We start from the raw sequence: 17,505 nt of genomic DNA on the forward strand, positions 1-17,505 counted from the left end.
AATATTCCATTATCACTGCTAGTGATATTGATGGCAAATATTCAAAGGCACACTTTAGAGCAACTTGTAAATGTTCTGTAACATTAGGTATCAATGTTCGTGGAGAATATTCTTGTGATAGCTAATTGCTAGTAATAATTAGAGAAAATGCGAACTACTTTTCTCGAACTGGAATAATCTGCAAATTACATTTTCTTAATCTTGGAAATATGAATATTTTTATTCACCATTGTATAAAGAATTATTCAAGATGTGTCTGAAAAGAATGCGTTTCAACGAAATTATTCTTGAAATGCCCACAGAATGTAGAGCAATAATATTTATGACATTCCTTTAAAGAACACACTTTTATCCGTCTCCCTGTATGTTTGAAAACACTTATGAGATGTACCAAAAAAATTGTTTTCAGCCTATCTCTAACCGTTTAGACACTGTCAGACTCATTTCAATAGAGTATCCTGTACAGGTATGTACGATTGTCAAGTTGCGGTTGGTATCTTTCCTGAAACTGGATAAATGGCGAAAGGAAGAAACTATGGCTTGAAGAACGAACAGTTCATGTGTTTAATAATTGTTAAAGCATGTAGATTGAGGAAAATCGAAACGTAAAAGAATGTAAATTAACTCGAGAAATAATAAGTTTATTCACAGTTTGAATATTTATCAAAATGAATAAACAAATATGTAGTTGGACATCTTAAAGATAAACGACAAAAACTTAAACAAATTAAGAACGTAGAAAGCTTAAAGCTAAACATATACGAATATAAACGATAAATAACAAATTTGTCAGTGCCAAGAAGAGAACCTTAAAGAATTACGCACACTTGAACCGAGCGATGAGAAAAAATGCAATAATTAGTTTTTTGTTCTTCTAGTAAAATACGTTGAAAATTAAATAATGCAAGCTAGATTTGTGGTATGTTAAGATAAATGCTATTTATTTTATCAATTTTCGCCAATTTACTTAGAAAATGTGCCAAAAAAATTTCTAAAACTTGGAATGGCTGATGGTTAATTTAGCAATAAACCAACGGTTAAGATTATTTATTAGCAATTGCCACACACCATTATCGCGGAGTTTCGACAATATTGCTAATAATTTGCATTAAATGAAGAGGTTAATTATATGCGCATTATATATTTTTTCACCACTAGTCGACCAATTTGAGCCAATTCAAGGCATCTCGTAATAAAACGTCGGCTTGGAACAAAAATACTGACTTTCTTTTCACAGTCTTTAAGTATGATTTTCAATACCACTGTATCACGTGGGGCTAACGTGGCTGCCTCTGTTGCCACTGTTTATACGCTGTTGTTGCTCCTTTCTGTATTCAGCTGCGGTGTGTTGAAGTTGCTCTTTGAGTTTCAGCAGTTCACGGATTCGTTGATACACTGGGTCCTTTAAAAGATATATAAATATGTTGGAAACACTCTTTTATATAATTCAAAGCATTTTTTTATGACACTATGCCAGAATGTCAAAAATAATTCAAATTTTGAAAACTAGACAAAATTATACGTTTACTTTGCATTTTTTGATTATAAAGCAAGACTTGCCTGCGTCCTCATGCTCGGATTCCAACGGCAATAATAGGCTTTCCACAGCTTAATATGCCGGATACTCGCGACAGGTACCAGCACTCTTTCTTGCTTGATATTCGCCCAGTAAAGGGGGTTTCTGTGCAGGTCCAAATTGCTATTCGTGTAAGACCATAAAGAAACTGTGTTTTCTTTCACTTCTACAAATAATAATAATTGAGGTGAACGTTAATTGCTTTGCTCAATAAAAGCAGGTGACTGTTCAATAAAAAAAAGACCATACATTAACAAATACATATGGAGTGTCTTTGACTTTTAGGCTGTGTTTTGGTTAAAGGTCGTAGAAATTACAAAAAATAATTACTTTCAATAGCACGTTCCCTTTCGCTGTTAAAAAGGAACGTGCCAAAACGACACGAATAAAGATGGTCCAAAATAGTGATTAGAAAATGCTCGTTAAATTCGAAGGCGTTCGGAAACTGCTGAGTGATTTGCCACACACAATCGACGAACTGCAAGAATACAGGGGAACGATCTGCATCACTGTGATGGTCATCACCATGCCCCACCCTCTGCGAATGAAAAGAAAACTTGTTCTAACTTGAAATTACATGTATTGTCATTCAAGCACACCTGTTGGAACTTATGTCCAAAAGATAACCATTCTTTCTCCACTAATACTTCAAAACCCCTGATAGTTCGATAATATGGATCCAGCATAACCATAGAAAGGGCTGTTAATTGGGCTGTCCTATCCCATCCATCTGAGCAATGTACTAAGACTGAAGTCTTATGATTTTCAACCTAATAAGACAAATAATAGCAATAATGAGAGTTATAATAGCATGCTGAAGTTTACGTCGCGTTTCCTTTTGTCAAAATATTTAATCAAATATTTTATTTTAATTACTTTACTGAAAAATGTATTATAAAGCATGGGACCTATTTTGAATGCACCTTGTATACAATCAAACTGCATTTTCTGAACCATAAATACGAACCTTATCGACGATTCTCACTGCTCCCGCTAATATGCATTTAATATGCTTCAACCAATATGTGGATTCCAAACCGCTCAACCATTTGGTTTCATCTATGTTCGGATAACACAATTCTTTCAGCTTCCTTAACGATTCTCGCATTACGTGAATATTGTGGATGTCAAGGAACACCAGTTCGGCGTGCTGATACGCGTCTTCTGACTCATAACTGAACAAAAGGTTAATTTTCACATAATTTCAATTTATTATTATAGAAATCTTATTTCGCCACGATAAACAAATGTTTTTATCCCGTATAAGTAGTTATAAGCAACAGTGGCCAAAGTTATCAAGCGAATAAGGTCAGAAATGTGATATTTGTAGAATGTCGAATTTCACTTATACGTACAATTCAGCCGTTGTTATTGTCTAATTTTTGTTTCAGTGGACAAACTTCTACTTTTCACCGAAGTCCAAGATTTTTAATAAGTTGAGTTAATTTACTTTAACAATAAAATTTAATTTGGACAAAACAATAATGGAAGCCCTTACCCGCCGCCCTTGGCCTTATTTGCAATGGCGTTTGCCGTAGGTCTAGCGTCCATAATAATCATTTTATGACTCTGCGCGTTGGCATCCATAATTAATTGAATGTAATGCTCATCCTCTCTGCATCTCTTGCCGCTTACCTTATTTGAAATCAAGTTACTTTTGAAAATAATATTATATTAATAACTTACCCCGACTAATGGCTGTGCGCATCTTGTGATGGTGGCTTGTGATTCAGGATGAATCCAACTCAAAACTGGCAGTCTTCCTAGGCACCAAATTTAAGGTTGAAGATTTGGACAGATGTGCATAAATGTATACTCGTTTATCACCTCCACATTTATTAAAAAGAAGAGTGTTAAAAGCAGAAAAATGTTAACAAAAGTTTTTTGTTTAAGAAATCTTTTTCAGTACGTCTAGAACTGTCGATTAATTGATTGATGAGATTTTCAAACTATATTAAAAGCATTAATGCAGGATACTTAATTGAAAGAAAAAAACAAATTGTTAAAATGTAGGACTTACCTCTACTCCGGAAACTACAAACAACTTGAATATCCTCGTCAGTAGCTTGTGCTGGAATGGCCCAAACAGCTGGATAACTGTCACATATGTTGTAGTTTTCGTTAAATTTCGTTATTTTCCACATGTCATTATTCACTCCCTACAAAAATATTTCAACAAGAAATAAATATCAATTTTTTAGGCAGCATTAAACACATACCATTCTTTTTAATTCAGCTATAGGTTCATACACTGCCCACCCATTCTCACTAAACACCTCCTGGTACTCAAAGGCAAATAACTTGAGCTTGAAGCTCAAAGGAAATGCAAACATCTGCAACTTTTCGAACACAGTGCGTCTGGAATGGTTCTCTTGTTTATGGGCAAACCTCAAGTTACGCATATCCTTGCAGAATATCTCTATTCCATATGCATTTTCCCCTCTTGATGAGGCTCCTCCAACTTTTTCAATTCGTGAGACCTAGGCGATTTTCCCAATAATGATATATTTTGAAATATATGGCATTCCAACTTATTGAAAATCTCGGTTCGTCATGGTTGACAATTTTGATTGGTGAAAAAATTTTATTCTCACACTAACAAACTCTTAAAGAATCATAGTGCAGTGGAAAAAAACATCTACTTTCAATGGCAAACTGACATTTTGTTGGAATAACATATAAACAATCAGGCTAATGCATACAACTCCCAAGGGAACATCAATAATATTTGATAAATCTTTATCTGCTGATCTGAAGTATAATTTGTAGTTTGTGACAGTTAAAGTCCCTCTGGCAGGGCCCTGATAAGGGCACAAATATGTGACATCTCTAGCTTGTCCTGTAACCTTTTCACCATGTAACAAAGGTAGGTCGTCTGGCCTGTTTAAAGTACCTGGTTCTGTGGACGTTTGTGCCTGAGAATATCAACTAAAATTAGAATTTTGTTGCAAAAATGATTGGATTTGTTTTGGAATACACTGAGAAAAATATATTTTCTCAGTTTGTTTCAAAACAAATCGAACCATTTTGTGCAACTGCATGTCAGTTCATATTTTTATAATTGTCAAAGAAATGAGAAAAATATTCTAATTTTTTTTGTTGAAATAAGGATTATCATAAAAGAAAACTAGTAATTTACATCTGTTTATTGTTTATTCAATATTTATTTTATCATAATCTGATTAATGATTTAAGTGAATATTTTATAATAAATTATGATTATTATATATTAATTTAATGTCCATACAACTTACTTTTTTCCTTTCTAAAGTGGATACTACATTTTCAGTGGATGTAGAACTTGAAGAGCAATAGCTCTTACTGGGTGATGATTTTCCCCAAGTGTTCTATAAATGATATTAATATTCATGTATTTTATCAGTAAACTATCCAAAATTGTATGTCTACAGAAAGAAATTTTGGATAGGTATTGTGTATGTATCCATTCATTAAAAAATTGCCTCATAAATATTTTGCTTCTCAACCATTTGAAGGTGTGGTTCTGTAGATTTACATATTTGTAATTGTTCTAAATTTCATATTACTCTTTACTTGAATGTTGAGATTGTTATTGCGCGAAATCACCTTTTCAAATGGATTATTTAACGAGGTTGTTAAAGATATAGGGTAAAAAGTAATTAGCTTACGGAATCTTGTGCCTTTCCCAGATTAAGACTTTTCGTTTCTGATCTGTAGGTGTCTTTACCAAAATGGTTTGGATCCATATCTAGCAACTCTAAACTGCCACTCTTACGGCTCATAATCCTAGTTGAAAATCAAGGAAAATCAGGAAAAAACCAAACGCTTTCTGGAAAAATAGGGAAAATAACGTTTTGTTTACATTTTCTTCGAAAACGTTACATTTGACATTTGTGGTGTCATTGTCTGACATTTGACTAATTAAATACAATATTAATTGACTAATATGAAACGTAATTGTTAAATTAAATAATTTACCACACCTTTCTATAATAAAGCAAAATTATACTTATATAGATTTATTGTTCTATGTATGTGCTGTTGCTATTCCCTAATTTTAATTCAACATTTCCGCCTCATTATGGCTGTTTTACTTAGTTGCCCCTTGCGGCAATAAAAGTATTAACTCTATTGATAGTATCGGGAGCAACAACATTGTAGAGACGGAAACTATATTTTATTATAGATACAAGTAGGTACAGATAATAGTTGTTAAATTAATATTAAAAAATAAATATTTAATCAAACTGGAGTTGCCTGGGATACTCTACGTCCGGCCGGCATATACAGTGCTGCCGTAATTGTTCTATGGCTCAAGACTACGTGAAGATATGTCAAGGCTGCTGTCACTTGATATGTCATTCCCATTTTATTTTATTTGTTTTTCAAGATTATAAATGTTTTCGTAAGCGATGGGTCAACGATGGATCTTTTCGGCATTTTGCAGTTGATATTTCAGGAAATGTGCCCAACATCCAGCCAAAAATCATGGGCGGTTGCATAGGTATATCTCGAAGTCACAGTGGGGCTGTGGGAAATAGTAGCGGTCTAGTTACCAGGCCCGTATCAGGTTAGTGTAGTTCCATCACAGTCTCCAGACAGTTCTTGTTTATTTGCAAAGAGCCACGATTAGACTGTGACCGTCTTCAGGTCTTCGCAATGCTTATATTTTAAACATTGAAATCTAGGTATTAATCCTGATAACCATACTTGTGTTACTGTAACTTAGGTAATTGGATTATATATGCAAGGGTGTTTGCATTCTACAGGACATTAAGGGCTTAAATCTTCTAATAATGGGACTTTATAAGGAAAAAAGTGCTGGAATTTGTTTTCAAAAAATTGCTATAAACATCACAGTGCTCTTGCAAAAAATTGTGATCACTTTTAAAACTTAAGAAATGCTTTTATATCGTTTTTTTTAACTGAAACCTTTAAAAAAGAAATTAACTAGATGGTTTAACTTATATATTTGTGAAGGTTAAGTACCACATACATTCTTTTCTAAGGAAATTCTTTTTAATGAATTTTTTTCAGTTTCATTCAGCTGACATAACTAAATATCTATTGGTTTATATTGTATTTTGAGGTGTTATTTTTGGCACCACAGTTACAAATTATTATCCTTCTTACCTTTTTACTTTACTTATAACCAACATTTTAAAATTTAATTTAAACATGTGTGACACATGACAATTAATGTGACTTAAGATTTATTTTTTGGAGGTCCTTAAATGTATTTTATCTCTGACATTTGTTGTAAATGGTTGCAATTCTCATTACGGTCAGTCATTGGTGGAGTAACATGAGAGACCTCACTGTAACTTTGAGTCAACACTAGAAGACTAAATTCAGATCTGCATTTAACATAACTCTAAGAGATTTCATAAACATTTCTGAGGCAGGGAATTTTTTAAAAATCAAATGGCCTCCTAACTTTTTTGGAAATTCCCTTTATCTTCGCCACAGGAAGCCAGCACAATAAAAACTCCAGGCTAGCGCACGAAACGATCCGATGGAAGTCGGACGTACCCCTCACCGAGGGACAACTCCGCTCCAAACGAGACGAATTTTGGGACACAGCTCCCGCATTCGAAGGAAAAAAGGAGATTTGGGACGCCTTAAGGTATCTCAGATTTTTAATTCATTCTTAGTTGTTAACCAGAAGCTAGGATATTAACTTATTGTCAACTTGCAATTTGAGTTAATTTCTAAAGAAACATTAAGTAGCGTCTGTGTATAGGTCAGATTCTTGGTTTCTATCAAAGGACTTTGATATTTAAGTTAACAGATAATTAGCGATTTGCTTGTAGAGCTGCAGCTTTGGCTGCCGAACAACGTGACTATGAGATGGCTCAAGCCATTTTAGATGGCGCCGGGGTGTTCGTACCTAACGGGTATATAACAGACTGTTATGATCAGTTGGGGCATAGGTAATAATGCAAACTTTATTAACTATTTTCATATTTCAATTAGGTTATGTTCAAGTAAAGTACTGTCACTTATCTCACTTGAGTTTGATTGATGGACATTTGAATATTGTTAAAATATCTACATATATCGCAAATCTAAAATAAGCTCATTTTCGCATTGTAACAGATACCAAGTTCCGATTTATTGTCTCTCATACCCGATCAACATAGTAAAAGAAGACGGACGGGATTCGCCCGCTATTGAATCGGAGCCGGTTGAAGCCGGTATGGAAACCATTTTGAAGCTGCGTCTCAGCCATAATTGCAGTGACGTGAAGCTAGCTGTTTACTCAAAGGATAGCATTAGCATGTGTAAAAAGAAGTTGCAGGTGAGTGACTTTATGAGAAATAAATACATCTCTAATACTCATGCCAGGCTGACAGCAGGTATTAGAAATTTATTCCTTATAGCCGTAATTATATGATAGGCGTTCGGTTTGACGTAGATAAGACCGGTATTGAATTTGAATTAGCTTCTGCTTATTGATTGTTGAACGTGTATACTGTGGCAGTTTCAAAGTAATCATTATCATTACTGTTACGTTATATAATATAAATTTATGATGCCTCTTACAGGTTTTAATTAAATATAAAATTAAGCAAGGCTCATCCAGAGATTTGCTTATACAAGGTCACTTTAATAACGCATAAAATAGTTAAATTACGATAAAAGTGGCTGAGGGTTTTAAGAATCGATTTCAAAAAAGGGGTTTGGTGTTTTTGAGATATCATAAAAAAAGAAACCATTCAGTAGTGTAAAAACGACTTATTCGATTTCAGTTCCCAAGAATTCTCGCGATTGTAAACAAAATTTCAACTCTTATTGAATTTAGACTCTTTTAAAGACGGGGAAATCTCTTCGACTGTTCGAAAATATCACTTAGCGTGTTTTGGAATGTGTCAAAAACCATCGAAAGCATCGGCAGAGTGCAAAAATACATATAATTCAGAATAAATAAGCATAATTAATTTTTACAGTGAATCATCAATGAATAATAGAACAGACAGAAGCTATTTTTTCAAGACTTCCTTAGAAGGAAGTGAATAAATAAATCCGTGTTATTAATATCGTTTTAAAGGTCAGTGAACATGGGACGTTTCAAATTATTGATCGCGATGTGTCGTGTGTTGAGTCCTGTAGGAAGCTCGTGACGACGGCCTTTTCAATATTTAATGTTAAATGCAAACAGTTTACTGATTATTTTCTTGCCCTATATACAATTGGATTGGTAATGAGCGGTCACTTTTGGAAATTTGTTTTTATTGTGTGAAAAGAAGTTTAATTTATCAGCTCGTTGGCTCTGTGGAAATTCAGAATGCTAGGGGGAAAAATAAGTATTAATCAGTATTAAAATTTGTCAACATGGATCACAGTTTAACAGCCAAGATCTCATTAAATACATTATATCCTCTGGGTGCCTTCAATGCGATGGTTTCCTTTCGCTTAAAATCACCATTACGGTGTAATTTGTCAATCTGTCTATATGCTAAATTTGACGTGCTTTTAATGTCTGACGAATCCAAAATGTGAGATTAACGTCACAACAAATTATTGTGAGATGCAGCTACTCTGTTGACTGAGTTGGAAAATGCAGCTATTGATGACAGAGCTGCGTAGTGTAAACAAGAACTAGAAACCAATCATGATCTCAAATGGAATTTTATGTCATATTTAATATCAAACGATTACTTTTATTGTTCAATCGTATACTGCTATTGAATTCTGCAGCCTATAACCATGGTTTCCTAGAATAGGTACTTAAATAATGAAATAAATATCATGGTCAAATTTTTAAGAAGATTAATTGCCTATATATAGTAGCTTATGTGTAGTAGACTATAGTATCTACTATGTGTTTTAATAAATCCTAGAGTCAAGAAGGAATAGAATCGTCGCGACAACGATGGTTCTTCGGTGGCAAGCTCCTCGGTGATAAACTGCACGTGGAGGAAGCCAAAATTCCGCCTGGATACATCGTTCAGGTGATTGTCAACATGGAAAATCCGGGCTTGTCGCCCCTTTCCAGTAAAAAGGCCTTATGATCGACTGCTGAAGTGTAGATAGTGTAGGGTAAGTTCGGATGCCCCACATTAAAATGCCCATAACGACCAAATTATTAATTTTAACATTATGCTAGTTTTCACATTTTATGGGAAATTAGTTTACACTTAAAGTTAACAACACATCAACGGCTTGGCCCTAAATCTCACCTTTCCATTCGTTTGCAGTTAGATTTTTTAAATTAAATCAAAACACGATACTACCTGGGACTGACCAAATAAACTGGAGGTTGTGACACTTTCGTGACGAGTCCCTGAATAGGACCATATCAAAACTTAGCTGTAACAGATACGAGATTGATTGGAATATTTACAGTTAATGTGTATATTTCCATTTCTTTGTGAGATTAAAAGGTACATTGTATACTTATGATTATTATTGCAATTGTGTGTAAATTATTATTTAGTTGACTGAAAAAAGATCGCTTTACAGTTGGTATTTTTATCAATTTTATTAGAGACAAATCCCTTCAAAGCCTGCTCATCTCAATAAACATAGATACATGCCTTGAGATGGTCGATTTTGTAAAATGATAGCGTAAAGAGAGCTCGGTGTACGTTAACCACGGCAAGAACAAGGCACATAGGTAGGATCAAAATTTCGGCAATATTACTTGCTAGCAAAAGTGCTCAACTGTAAAGGGTCCCTTATTATTTTCTTATTCTTTGGTTTTTCAGTTTTCACACGAACTGGACGGAGCATTCGTCATCTTCCATTCGTTTTTGGGTTCAATTCCTTACATTAAGAAAAATATAAACATACTTTTACGTTTACAGGGTGGTTCAAATTCGATATCTGCTTGGTCATCTGGCGATCGGGTAATATAAAATTCATCTGAAGCACTTTTCCCCCGCTGTATCAGGCCTTGTGGGGTCAACTACGTCGAAGAGTTTCCTTCTTAAAGAGCTTATCCATTAAAATGGCTGGGGACTTGATCCTGGATCCTACCCTTACCACAACAAGGGTAAGCATAGCTTCATGTGAAAGGATGCATTCTGTTTTCTCTGCTCAAATATATCTCAATTTTATAAATGTCTCGTTCTTTTTGAGACATTTTTCCTAATCATGGATGAAAAAGTTTTCAGGATTATTTACTTTTGGCAAATTAATCAATCACATTATCTGGCTTTAATTAGTCATCCAAATGATGGTCCTTCTTCAGGCAGTTAAAAATAGTGTGTTCTGAAGTATCAAATTATCTACCATACTTGGAAATGTCGTTTTTGTACTCTATTGGTATAGGTTAAAAAAAAACCATGCCGTCCAGAGTTTACGTCAGAGAATAGTCCGTTGTTCGGTGTAAGCAGCTGATTTGTTTCGTTTTGTCCTATAATTGTTTTCGTTCCGGTATCCTTCCAATTTCCGAAACTGTTTCTTTTTGTTCGTGTTTTATATCGGTACAAATATTTGCTTTAATACACAGGCGATAAAGTTTGTCTGTCACCCATTCTATAAATGGTTTCTCTGGGATAACCTATACCCCTGTATGTAACATAGTTCTATGTCGCGATGGATTCTGATGATAAGTCGGGTTTGAATCTGCTGAAGTATAATTCTGAACTTTTTTTTATTACTTTAGTTTCGTTCCATATTAATGCTCTTTGGAATGCAGCTACCTTTACGATTCCATACATAACGGATCTTTATTTACTTAAAGGCTTTTTAAATTTTGCATGGTAGTCACAAGTTTTTCCTTGTTCTTTCCACCGCTTGTACTACATGGAGCCCAACGTTCAGGTGCGGCAAGAAAATTCTAAGACAATGGAATATTTTCTGATCTCCTAAACTATTTAAAAAATGGCTTGGTATGAAATTACATCACAAGACAACTTTCCAAGTTGTCCCATTTTTAGTCGGTTTTTACATGATACTATTTAGCTTGAAGATAAACTTTTGTGAGCCCCCCTTGACTACAGAGAATAAAACCCTAATACATGTTGGTTTGCGTGGCGGCATCACCATGAGGAATGTTTCGGCAGAACTCATAGTAGGTAATGACATTACAATGTAGAAATTGCAATCAAATTTGCTTTGCGACCATTCTATTAGTTTGAATTGATTATTACAAATAAGTACATAATGAAATTAGAGCATAAATAGCTCCAAAATGAAGAAGACACTTAAGGAAATTAAGCAAAAAAATTGTTCCTTCTAAAATGCCACTCAAAATCACAACATATAGATAACAAAAACTTATTCTTTTTATGAAGGTTTCACATACAAATAAATCGTTTTTATTTGAGATTCTAATAATCATGATATTTCATCTCATTGTAGCCGCTTTTCTCGAAAAAATTCGATATTTCTGAATTTTGTAATCGTCATTAACTTTTCGTCGCAATTTCTATCATATTGATATGTACCTTGATAAATAAAATGGAAGAAAGTAAAATCCGTTGTGTGATACGAACAAAATGCTCCGTCCAAGTTTTGTCATCACCAGGAATTTAATTCGGTAAAAATTTATAGTTTTAAAGATCTAAGTTAATTGTACAATGTTGAATTGGGTGACTGTAGTATTCTTTTAGCGTAAGTGTTAAATGATATATTCTAGGGTTAGATCTCTATACGGAATGGTCATATTGCCATGGGCAAAAACATCTTTTAATATGTATGTATTATACAGTGGGTTAAACTAACTACGCAAAGGGAAAAAGTATGATTTTTTTTTTATTAATCAGAAAACCAGCATTTAGTTCCACAAATAACGCTGCACTTTACACTGCTAAGTTTTTCGTTTATATCAAAAATATCCCATGACAATTGAACCACCCTGTATTTATTTATTTTATTAGGTTATAGTTATTGTTCTGGGGCAATAAAACGATTCGATGCGGTATCTGACATTCACACTCAGTACAAAAATGTTTCCTTGTAGGTTTTATACAATAATATTTAGTAGCACTAGCCCACATGATCTTTGAAGCCAAAAGAATGCTTTCTAAGCTGAATTAGTAGGCCTAAATAACACTAGAAAGGAATATTGAACCAAAAAATCGTGATTAAATACAGTGTTTCTATTTTTAAGACTGCTGTTGAATTAGGTGCCATTCAGGGTGTCCCGAATTTTGTGGAACATCAATAGTATTTAGGTATCTGTAATAAAAGTATATTAAAAGGCCTGACAGATTTATCGCATCAGATCATCGAATAGCTATACGGGGCGGCTCAAAAATGTGTGATAGCGTTCCACGTGAATATTGTTGTATCTCGTACCGAAACTCTAATAATAACATATTTTGATTCTCAGTTCTTCCTGAGGTACTGATACTCGAGAGACATTTAAAGTTAAATATATTACACAAAAATATTTTTAGAATTCCGAGGTGACTTCAGTGAAGCAGAAATATACAGGGTGTTTCGTTTAAATCAAGAAAGTTGGCACTGGCAATCTTTGATGTCACAAACCCCAAAAAAAAACAAAATAATTGCGGGCCACGATAGTGGGACACCCTGTATGCTAGTGTATATCTTAATTCAGTTATGGACAGAGTGTCCGGAATCTCATCCTCAATATAGGAATATTCTCCTCCGAGTTTCCAAAAAGTTTCAACTTGTTTGACACGTTTCATCCATTGACATGAACCAGTATTGTACTGGGTCTTGAATCGCGCCTAGCAGTAATAGATGCCACGTGATTCGCCAGAAACTTTTCCAGGATACTTTTTAAGATGTTTAAAATCGAATTTGGGACATTCTGTACAGTGTGAATAATTGATTTTGTTCATATCTCAGTAACTTTCTTGTTTTTACCAATATTGAAGTGATTCAAAAACGCGTTCGTGAAAAATTACTTCTGATTATGACTCTAGCGGATCTAGCAAAAATGTAGAATTTAAAGTAACATACGAAGTGGTCCATAAAAACGCCATGTTTCGTTTTTATTATTACCGTACTATTTTTTGTAATCATTTCACATTTGGACAAGATGCTTTCAAAGCGTTTTTGTTAGAAAAATTAACGCATTATAAATTTTCCACTGGTAGTAGTTTTGACCGATGCCGTGAAACATCCCTAATAAGTTTGTTTGCTATCACCTCAATTTTATCCATAGGAAAGATGTAGACAAAAGTTAGAAAGGATACTCGTTATGAGAGTTTTTACGTGCAAAATCCAAAGGTGGTGCGCACAATTTCAATGCAATGATAGTAGTTAGATATCTCCGGAAAAGCCATATTATTATTACTACCTTAGGACTAAATTTTGTGAGTTTAGCACGAGTTTGCGGGTGATTTTCAAACAAAACTGTGTCAATATGTTGTTTTAGAGTAAAGTTTTTATTAAACGGCGGTGAACATAGTTTTAGACAATATTGTGCTCGTACGTTAAATTTAGTTTTTATTATTTATATGGATTTAAATATCTGAAAATAAAGACTTGTTACAAAAATGAATGAAGAAAATTTAAATAAACGTTTTCGACAATTTCATCCATTCCTAGATTCCTTTGCAACTATCCTATATAATATGTGTCAAATGTTAAAATCTTAAAGACGTATTCGGACACGCGCTTTAATACGATTAAAATGATACTGAATATACAGGATGTCTTAAAATATATGAGCAATCTCGGATTCATAGAGAATGCATCAAAATAAAATGACAAATTTCTGTAAACATTTCTTGTACAAACCTTCCCTATGAAGAAACAATCTCCTAAAAGAGGCGTTTGGAAGTTAATTTTAAAGTACTTGATATAATTAAATCATTTTCAATAAAATGGGGTTCCTTAAAATCATACCATTTTAGCACATTTGGCTTGCTTAGTTTGCCGGGAAATGACCAGTTTCAACACAAAAATAATAATTTTTCTATACCCTGCATCAATAAAGACATCAAAATAAATGTTTTAGATAGCCCTTACATTAGACTAAAACCAAGCTATTCTTGTTCGTTATAAACTAGAAAAAATTAAAAAGAAGGCTATTGTTTACTCAAAACCTTTATTTTCGAGTCTAATTTAAAATACGTAAATTCTTTGCACTACAACAGAAATTACGAAATAACTTTATCCGCCTTGACATGCGTCTTCAAATGCCGTTTCAGCGTGTTGGATTCCCCAAATCTGTTAGAACACACTGGGCATTGATGCACTTTTTGCCCTGAAAACTCGTTCATAAATAACTGTTAAAACAAATGTACGTATCACCACCTGTATGAGTTCTTAAATGAACATTCAGCTGGCTGCTATTCCGGTAACTTTTCGTGCAATTTGCATATTTGCAAACACACGGTTTCTCATTATTATGGCTCCGCATATGGACCTTTAAATCATACGCGGTTCTGCATTTTCTCGTACACAATGTGCATGAATAACGCTTTTGGCCAGTGTGAGTGCAGAGATGAACATTTAAGGATGTTTTATTAGAGAAACTCTAAAATTATTGACTTTTTGTTTAAATTTATAAAAATTTGACTATGGAAAAGCAGAGTTTTTTCGTCTATAAATATTTACGAAATTTAGCAAGTGAATGAGGCTGGTTCGCCAGACTTAAATTGCTAAATTATCCCCAGACGATGTTTCTATTCTTTAACTATATTTCCAATGCCTGGTGTAGTTTTCTTGTATTTGTGTTACTATCTATGGAGCTGTATTTATAGGCATATCAATAAAATTTGACACTTGTGGATTTTCTAAACCCACTCATTTATCAAATTTTGTTATTATTTACTCAGACAAAAACGTCTGCTTTTCCATGGCGGATCATTACAAGTTCAATTAAGATTTAAGCCAAAAGATTCGTGATTTCGTTTTATATACTTTTTCGCAGAAATTACAGGAATAAGGTTTGATATTGCTGTGACTTCTAGAATGAATTCGTAGCTCTCCAGACGTGTTGAAGGATTTTCCACAAATTTCACACACATAATGTTTTTCACCAGTGTGAATCCGTTGGTGGATTCTCAAGCTAAATAAATGTAAGAATTGTTTATGGCAAACTTGGCACTGATGCTCCTTTTTCCCTAAAGAAAAATATTTTTTTCAAAAAAAAAGAAGCAAATGACGTCTACCTGCCTGTGACTGTCTATGTTTTAGGTTTATTTATACATTTTAAAAACCACAATTTAACAGTTCCAGGCATGCCCTAATTTGAATCTAAAAAATGTCTCACCACCATGAATTTTCTCATGTCTTCTTAAATTTCTACGGTCACTAAATGATTTTTCACACACTGGACAGCTGAAAGGTTTCTCTCCAGTGTGACTTCTCATATGAATCTAAATAACAAGACAAACAATTCTCATAATGACAATTACATTTAGTTTAACAACTACTAAGGCATTTTCTATTGGTAATCTCACTAATATTTGCCATTATATTATGTTGAAACTATCTCTATTCGTAATAAAACTGAATGGTATGAACAGAAATTAATGTAAATCTACTTGACTAACCTGTATTTCATAGTTTGACTTATACTTCTTGTTGCACTGTAAACATTTAAAAAGGGATTTGGCACTATTAATGTGTTTATGTATTAATTTGTCTTTATTTGAGCGGTTTTTATGCTTTTGAACTGGAATTATAGAAGCTGCTAATTCTTTATCCACCTTATTACTGCTTTCTTCATTATTACTATTTTCATAATTGTGAATTTCTGTTTCTTGGTAAGTAGTTTTCTTGCTATCAGTACAGGAGTTATTGCTTGTATTGTCATTTTCACTTAAATTTTCATTATATATATTTACAAATTTTTCTAGTAAACTTTCAGATTGAACAATTGTGTTGAGGAATACAGCAGTACTTTGCAAAGTTGAATAACATGACTGGCAAATTAATGTTGGTAATGGAAGCCCATGTGAGTCCCATTCCTAAAATTCAAAACATAGGCAGATGATGAAAGTTTTATATGATACTAAAGTTTCACTTTGCTATAGGAATACAATTCTGCAATGTATTTATTTTTAATACAGATTTATCAGTACTGATCTTTTTGAGTAGCCAATTCTCAGTCTTACACATTACATTTACTCAGATAGAATACTGAAGAAACACATCATGTAATACCTACAACTTTCTTTAAGTATGCTAAGCCAAAACCGAACAGTAATTAATTTTCTTACCCTCAATGTAATATGACAGGGACTCAAAATATTTGAGTATTGTGTTTGGAATATAGGGATACTCTCCTCAAATTTGAATATTTCATCTAAACAAAACCTACACATAGTGCTCTTCTCACTTAGCAATTTGAATATCTCTTCTTCATTGTGTACTTTACTCATTTTAAAGGAGATAAAATCTAAAAATTACTTAAAATTTGTAAAACAGAAGTACATGTTTAAAAACTTAAGTCTGCTTTTTAGCTCTATTATCAAGCATTATTAATTATTAGGGAACACAGTAAACCCAAGTGGAAATCAGAACTCAAGGAACTTAAGTTTAACCAGGAATTGTTTGCTGAATTTGAAAAATGTAACAAATTGTATTTATTCACTGCTTGTAAAATCCCAAACTAACCTGCAGCTAATAACTTTAGTTTGTTACTTGAACGGAAACACGGTATTTATCTCCTTCCAGAAATATTAACTGCTAGCAATTCAGCATTATTTTTGGATAGGGAAAGAACGCTTCACTGCTAGCTTCAAGTGAATTGAGAATGAGAATTATTTTTAATTTATCTTCTTGGTAAAATTAGCCTAGGCCCAAAAAACCGGGCTTTCGACTGCGAAAATTACCGTACACTTATAAATAATGCAATAATAACAATAATCAGCTGCTAAAAATCAAAACAATTATTTGTGAGGTTAGGGAACATTAGCGATGACAGGTCTAGAAGAATTCTCTTCACCATCATATTAGTTCCTTTTAACTCATACAACATGGAACTTAAAACAAGGATAGATGCATCATCACACCTCCACTATCACATCTTCGTAGCACATAATGGCATACTTGTCCAACTACTCTATGCT

At 33.5% G+C, this 17,505-nt stretch overlaps 3 protein-coding genes across 4 annotated transcripts; 1 reads left to right on the forward strand and 2 right to left on the reverse strand.

Moving 5' to 3' along the window:
* Positions 1 to 625: 625 nt before the first annotated feature.
* Positions 626 to 5,455, reverse strand: mtm (myotubularin). The gene is made up of 12 exons (XM_066293387.1): positions 5,224 to 5,455; positions 4,831 to 4,923; positions 4,279 to 4,491; positions 3,796 to 4,056; positions 3,597 to 3,735; positions 3,263 to 3,339; positions 3,075 to 3,211; positions 2,544 to 2,751; positions 2,176 to 2,346; positions 1,907 to 2,114; positions 1,561 to 1,742; positions 626 to 1,402 (listed from the first exon to the last, which is right to left on the reverse strand). The coding sequence occupies exons 1-12, from the start codon at positions 5,335 to 5,337 to the stop codon at positions 1,268 to 1,270; spliced, it is 1,938 nt and encodes a 645-aa protein (XP_066149484.1). The 5' UTR covers positions 5,338 to 5,455; the 3' UTR covers positions 626 to 1,267.
* A 446-nt stretch (positions 5,456 to 5,901) lies between these two features.
* LOC136345271 (ubiquitin domain-containing protein 2) lies at positions 5,902 to 13,982 on the forward strand. Its single transcript, XM_066293396.1, has 6 exons — positions 5,902 to 6,125; positions 7,025 to 7,181; positions 7,369 to 7,488; positions 7,655 to 7,856; positions 9,400 to 9,598; positions 9,757 to 13,982. The coding sequence occupies exons 1-5, from the start codon at positions 6,044 to 6,046 to the stop codon at positions 9,568 to 9,570; spliced, it is 732 nt and encodes a 243-aa protein (XP_066149493.1). The 5' UTR covers positions 5,902 to 6,043; the 3' UTR covers positions 9,571 to 9,598; positions 9,757 to 13,982.
* Positions 13,983 to 14,512: 530 nt separating this feature from the next.
* LOC136345270 (zinc finger protein 625-like) lies at positions 14,513 to 17,339 on the reverse strand. Of its 2 annotated transcripts, XM_066293394.1 has the most exons (7): positions 17,051 to 17,337; positions 16,654 to 16,832; positions 15,985 to 16,401; positions 15,702 to 15,807; positions 15,350 to 15,552; positions 14,741 to 14,963; positions 14,513 to 14,690 (listed from the first exon to the last, which is right to left on the reverse strand). In XM_066293394.1, the coding sequence occupies exons 2-7, from the start codon at positions 16,813 to 16,815 to the stop codon at positions 14,584 to 14,586; spliced, it is 1,218 nt and encodes a 405-aa protein (XP_066149491.1). In that variant the 5' UTR covers positions 16,816 to 16,832; positions 17,051 to 17,337; the 3' UTR covers positions 14,513 to 14,583. The 2 variants fall into 2 exon arrangements, with proteins under 2 accessions (XP_066149491.1, XP_066149492.1); XM_066293395.1 differs by lacking the exon at positions 14,513 to 14,690 and having other exon boundaries at positions 14,740 to 14,963; positions 15,367 to 15,552; positions 17,051 to 17,339.
* Positions 17,340 to 17,505: the final 166 nt, after the last annotated feature.

Source organism: Euwallacea fornicatus, chromosome 19 (genome assembly GCF_040115645.1).
Source record: "Euwallacea fornicatus isolate EFF26 chromosome 19, ASM4011564v1, whole genome shotgun sequence".
NCBI classification, from domain to species: Eukaryota; Metazoa; Arthropoda; class Insecta; order Coleoptera; family Curculionidae; genus Euwallacea; species Euwallacea fornicatus.

Bases quoted from the DNA above. Each gene is read 5' to 3' on its own strand.
- mtm (XM_066293387.1), bottom strand. From the start codon at position 5,337: ATGAGCCGTAAGAGTGGCAGTTTAGAGTTGCTAGATATGGATCCAAAC. The intron at 2,347-2,543 runs GTTCGTATTTAT...TTGTCTTATTAG, and splicing joins CAGTGAGAATCGTCGATAAG to GTTGAAAATCATAAGACTTC. The intron at 1,743-1,906 runs GTAATTATTTTT...TATTATTTGTAG, and splicing joins AAGGGAACGTGCTATTGAAA to AAGTGAAAGAAAACACAGTT.
- LOC136345271 (XM_066293396.1), top strand. From the start codon at position 6,044: ATGGGCGGTTGCATAGGTATATCTCGAAGTCACAGTGGGGCTGTGGGA. The intron at 6,126-7,024 runs GTTAGTGTAGTT...TCTTCGCCACAG, and splicing joins AGTTACCAGGCCCGTATCAG to GAAGCCAGCACAATAAAAAC. The intron at 7,182-7,368 runs GTATCTCAGATT...ATTTGCTTGTAG, and splicing joins GAGATTTGGGACGCCTTAAG to AGCTGCAGCTTTGGCTGCCG.
- LOC136345270 (XM_066293394.1), bottom strand. From the start codon at position 16,815: ATGAGTAAAGTACACAATGAAGAAGAGATATTCAAATTGCTAAGTGAG. The intron at 16,402-16,653 runs GTAAGAAAATTA...TTTGAATTTTAG, and splicing joins CCTGTCATATTACATTGAGG to GAATGGGACTCACATGGGCT. The intron at 14,964-15,349 runs GTATATAAAACG...CAATAATTTTAG, and splicing joins CCTGTAATTTCTGCGAAAAA to AGTTTCTCTAATAAAACATC.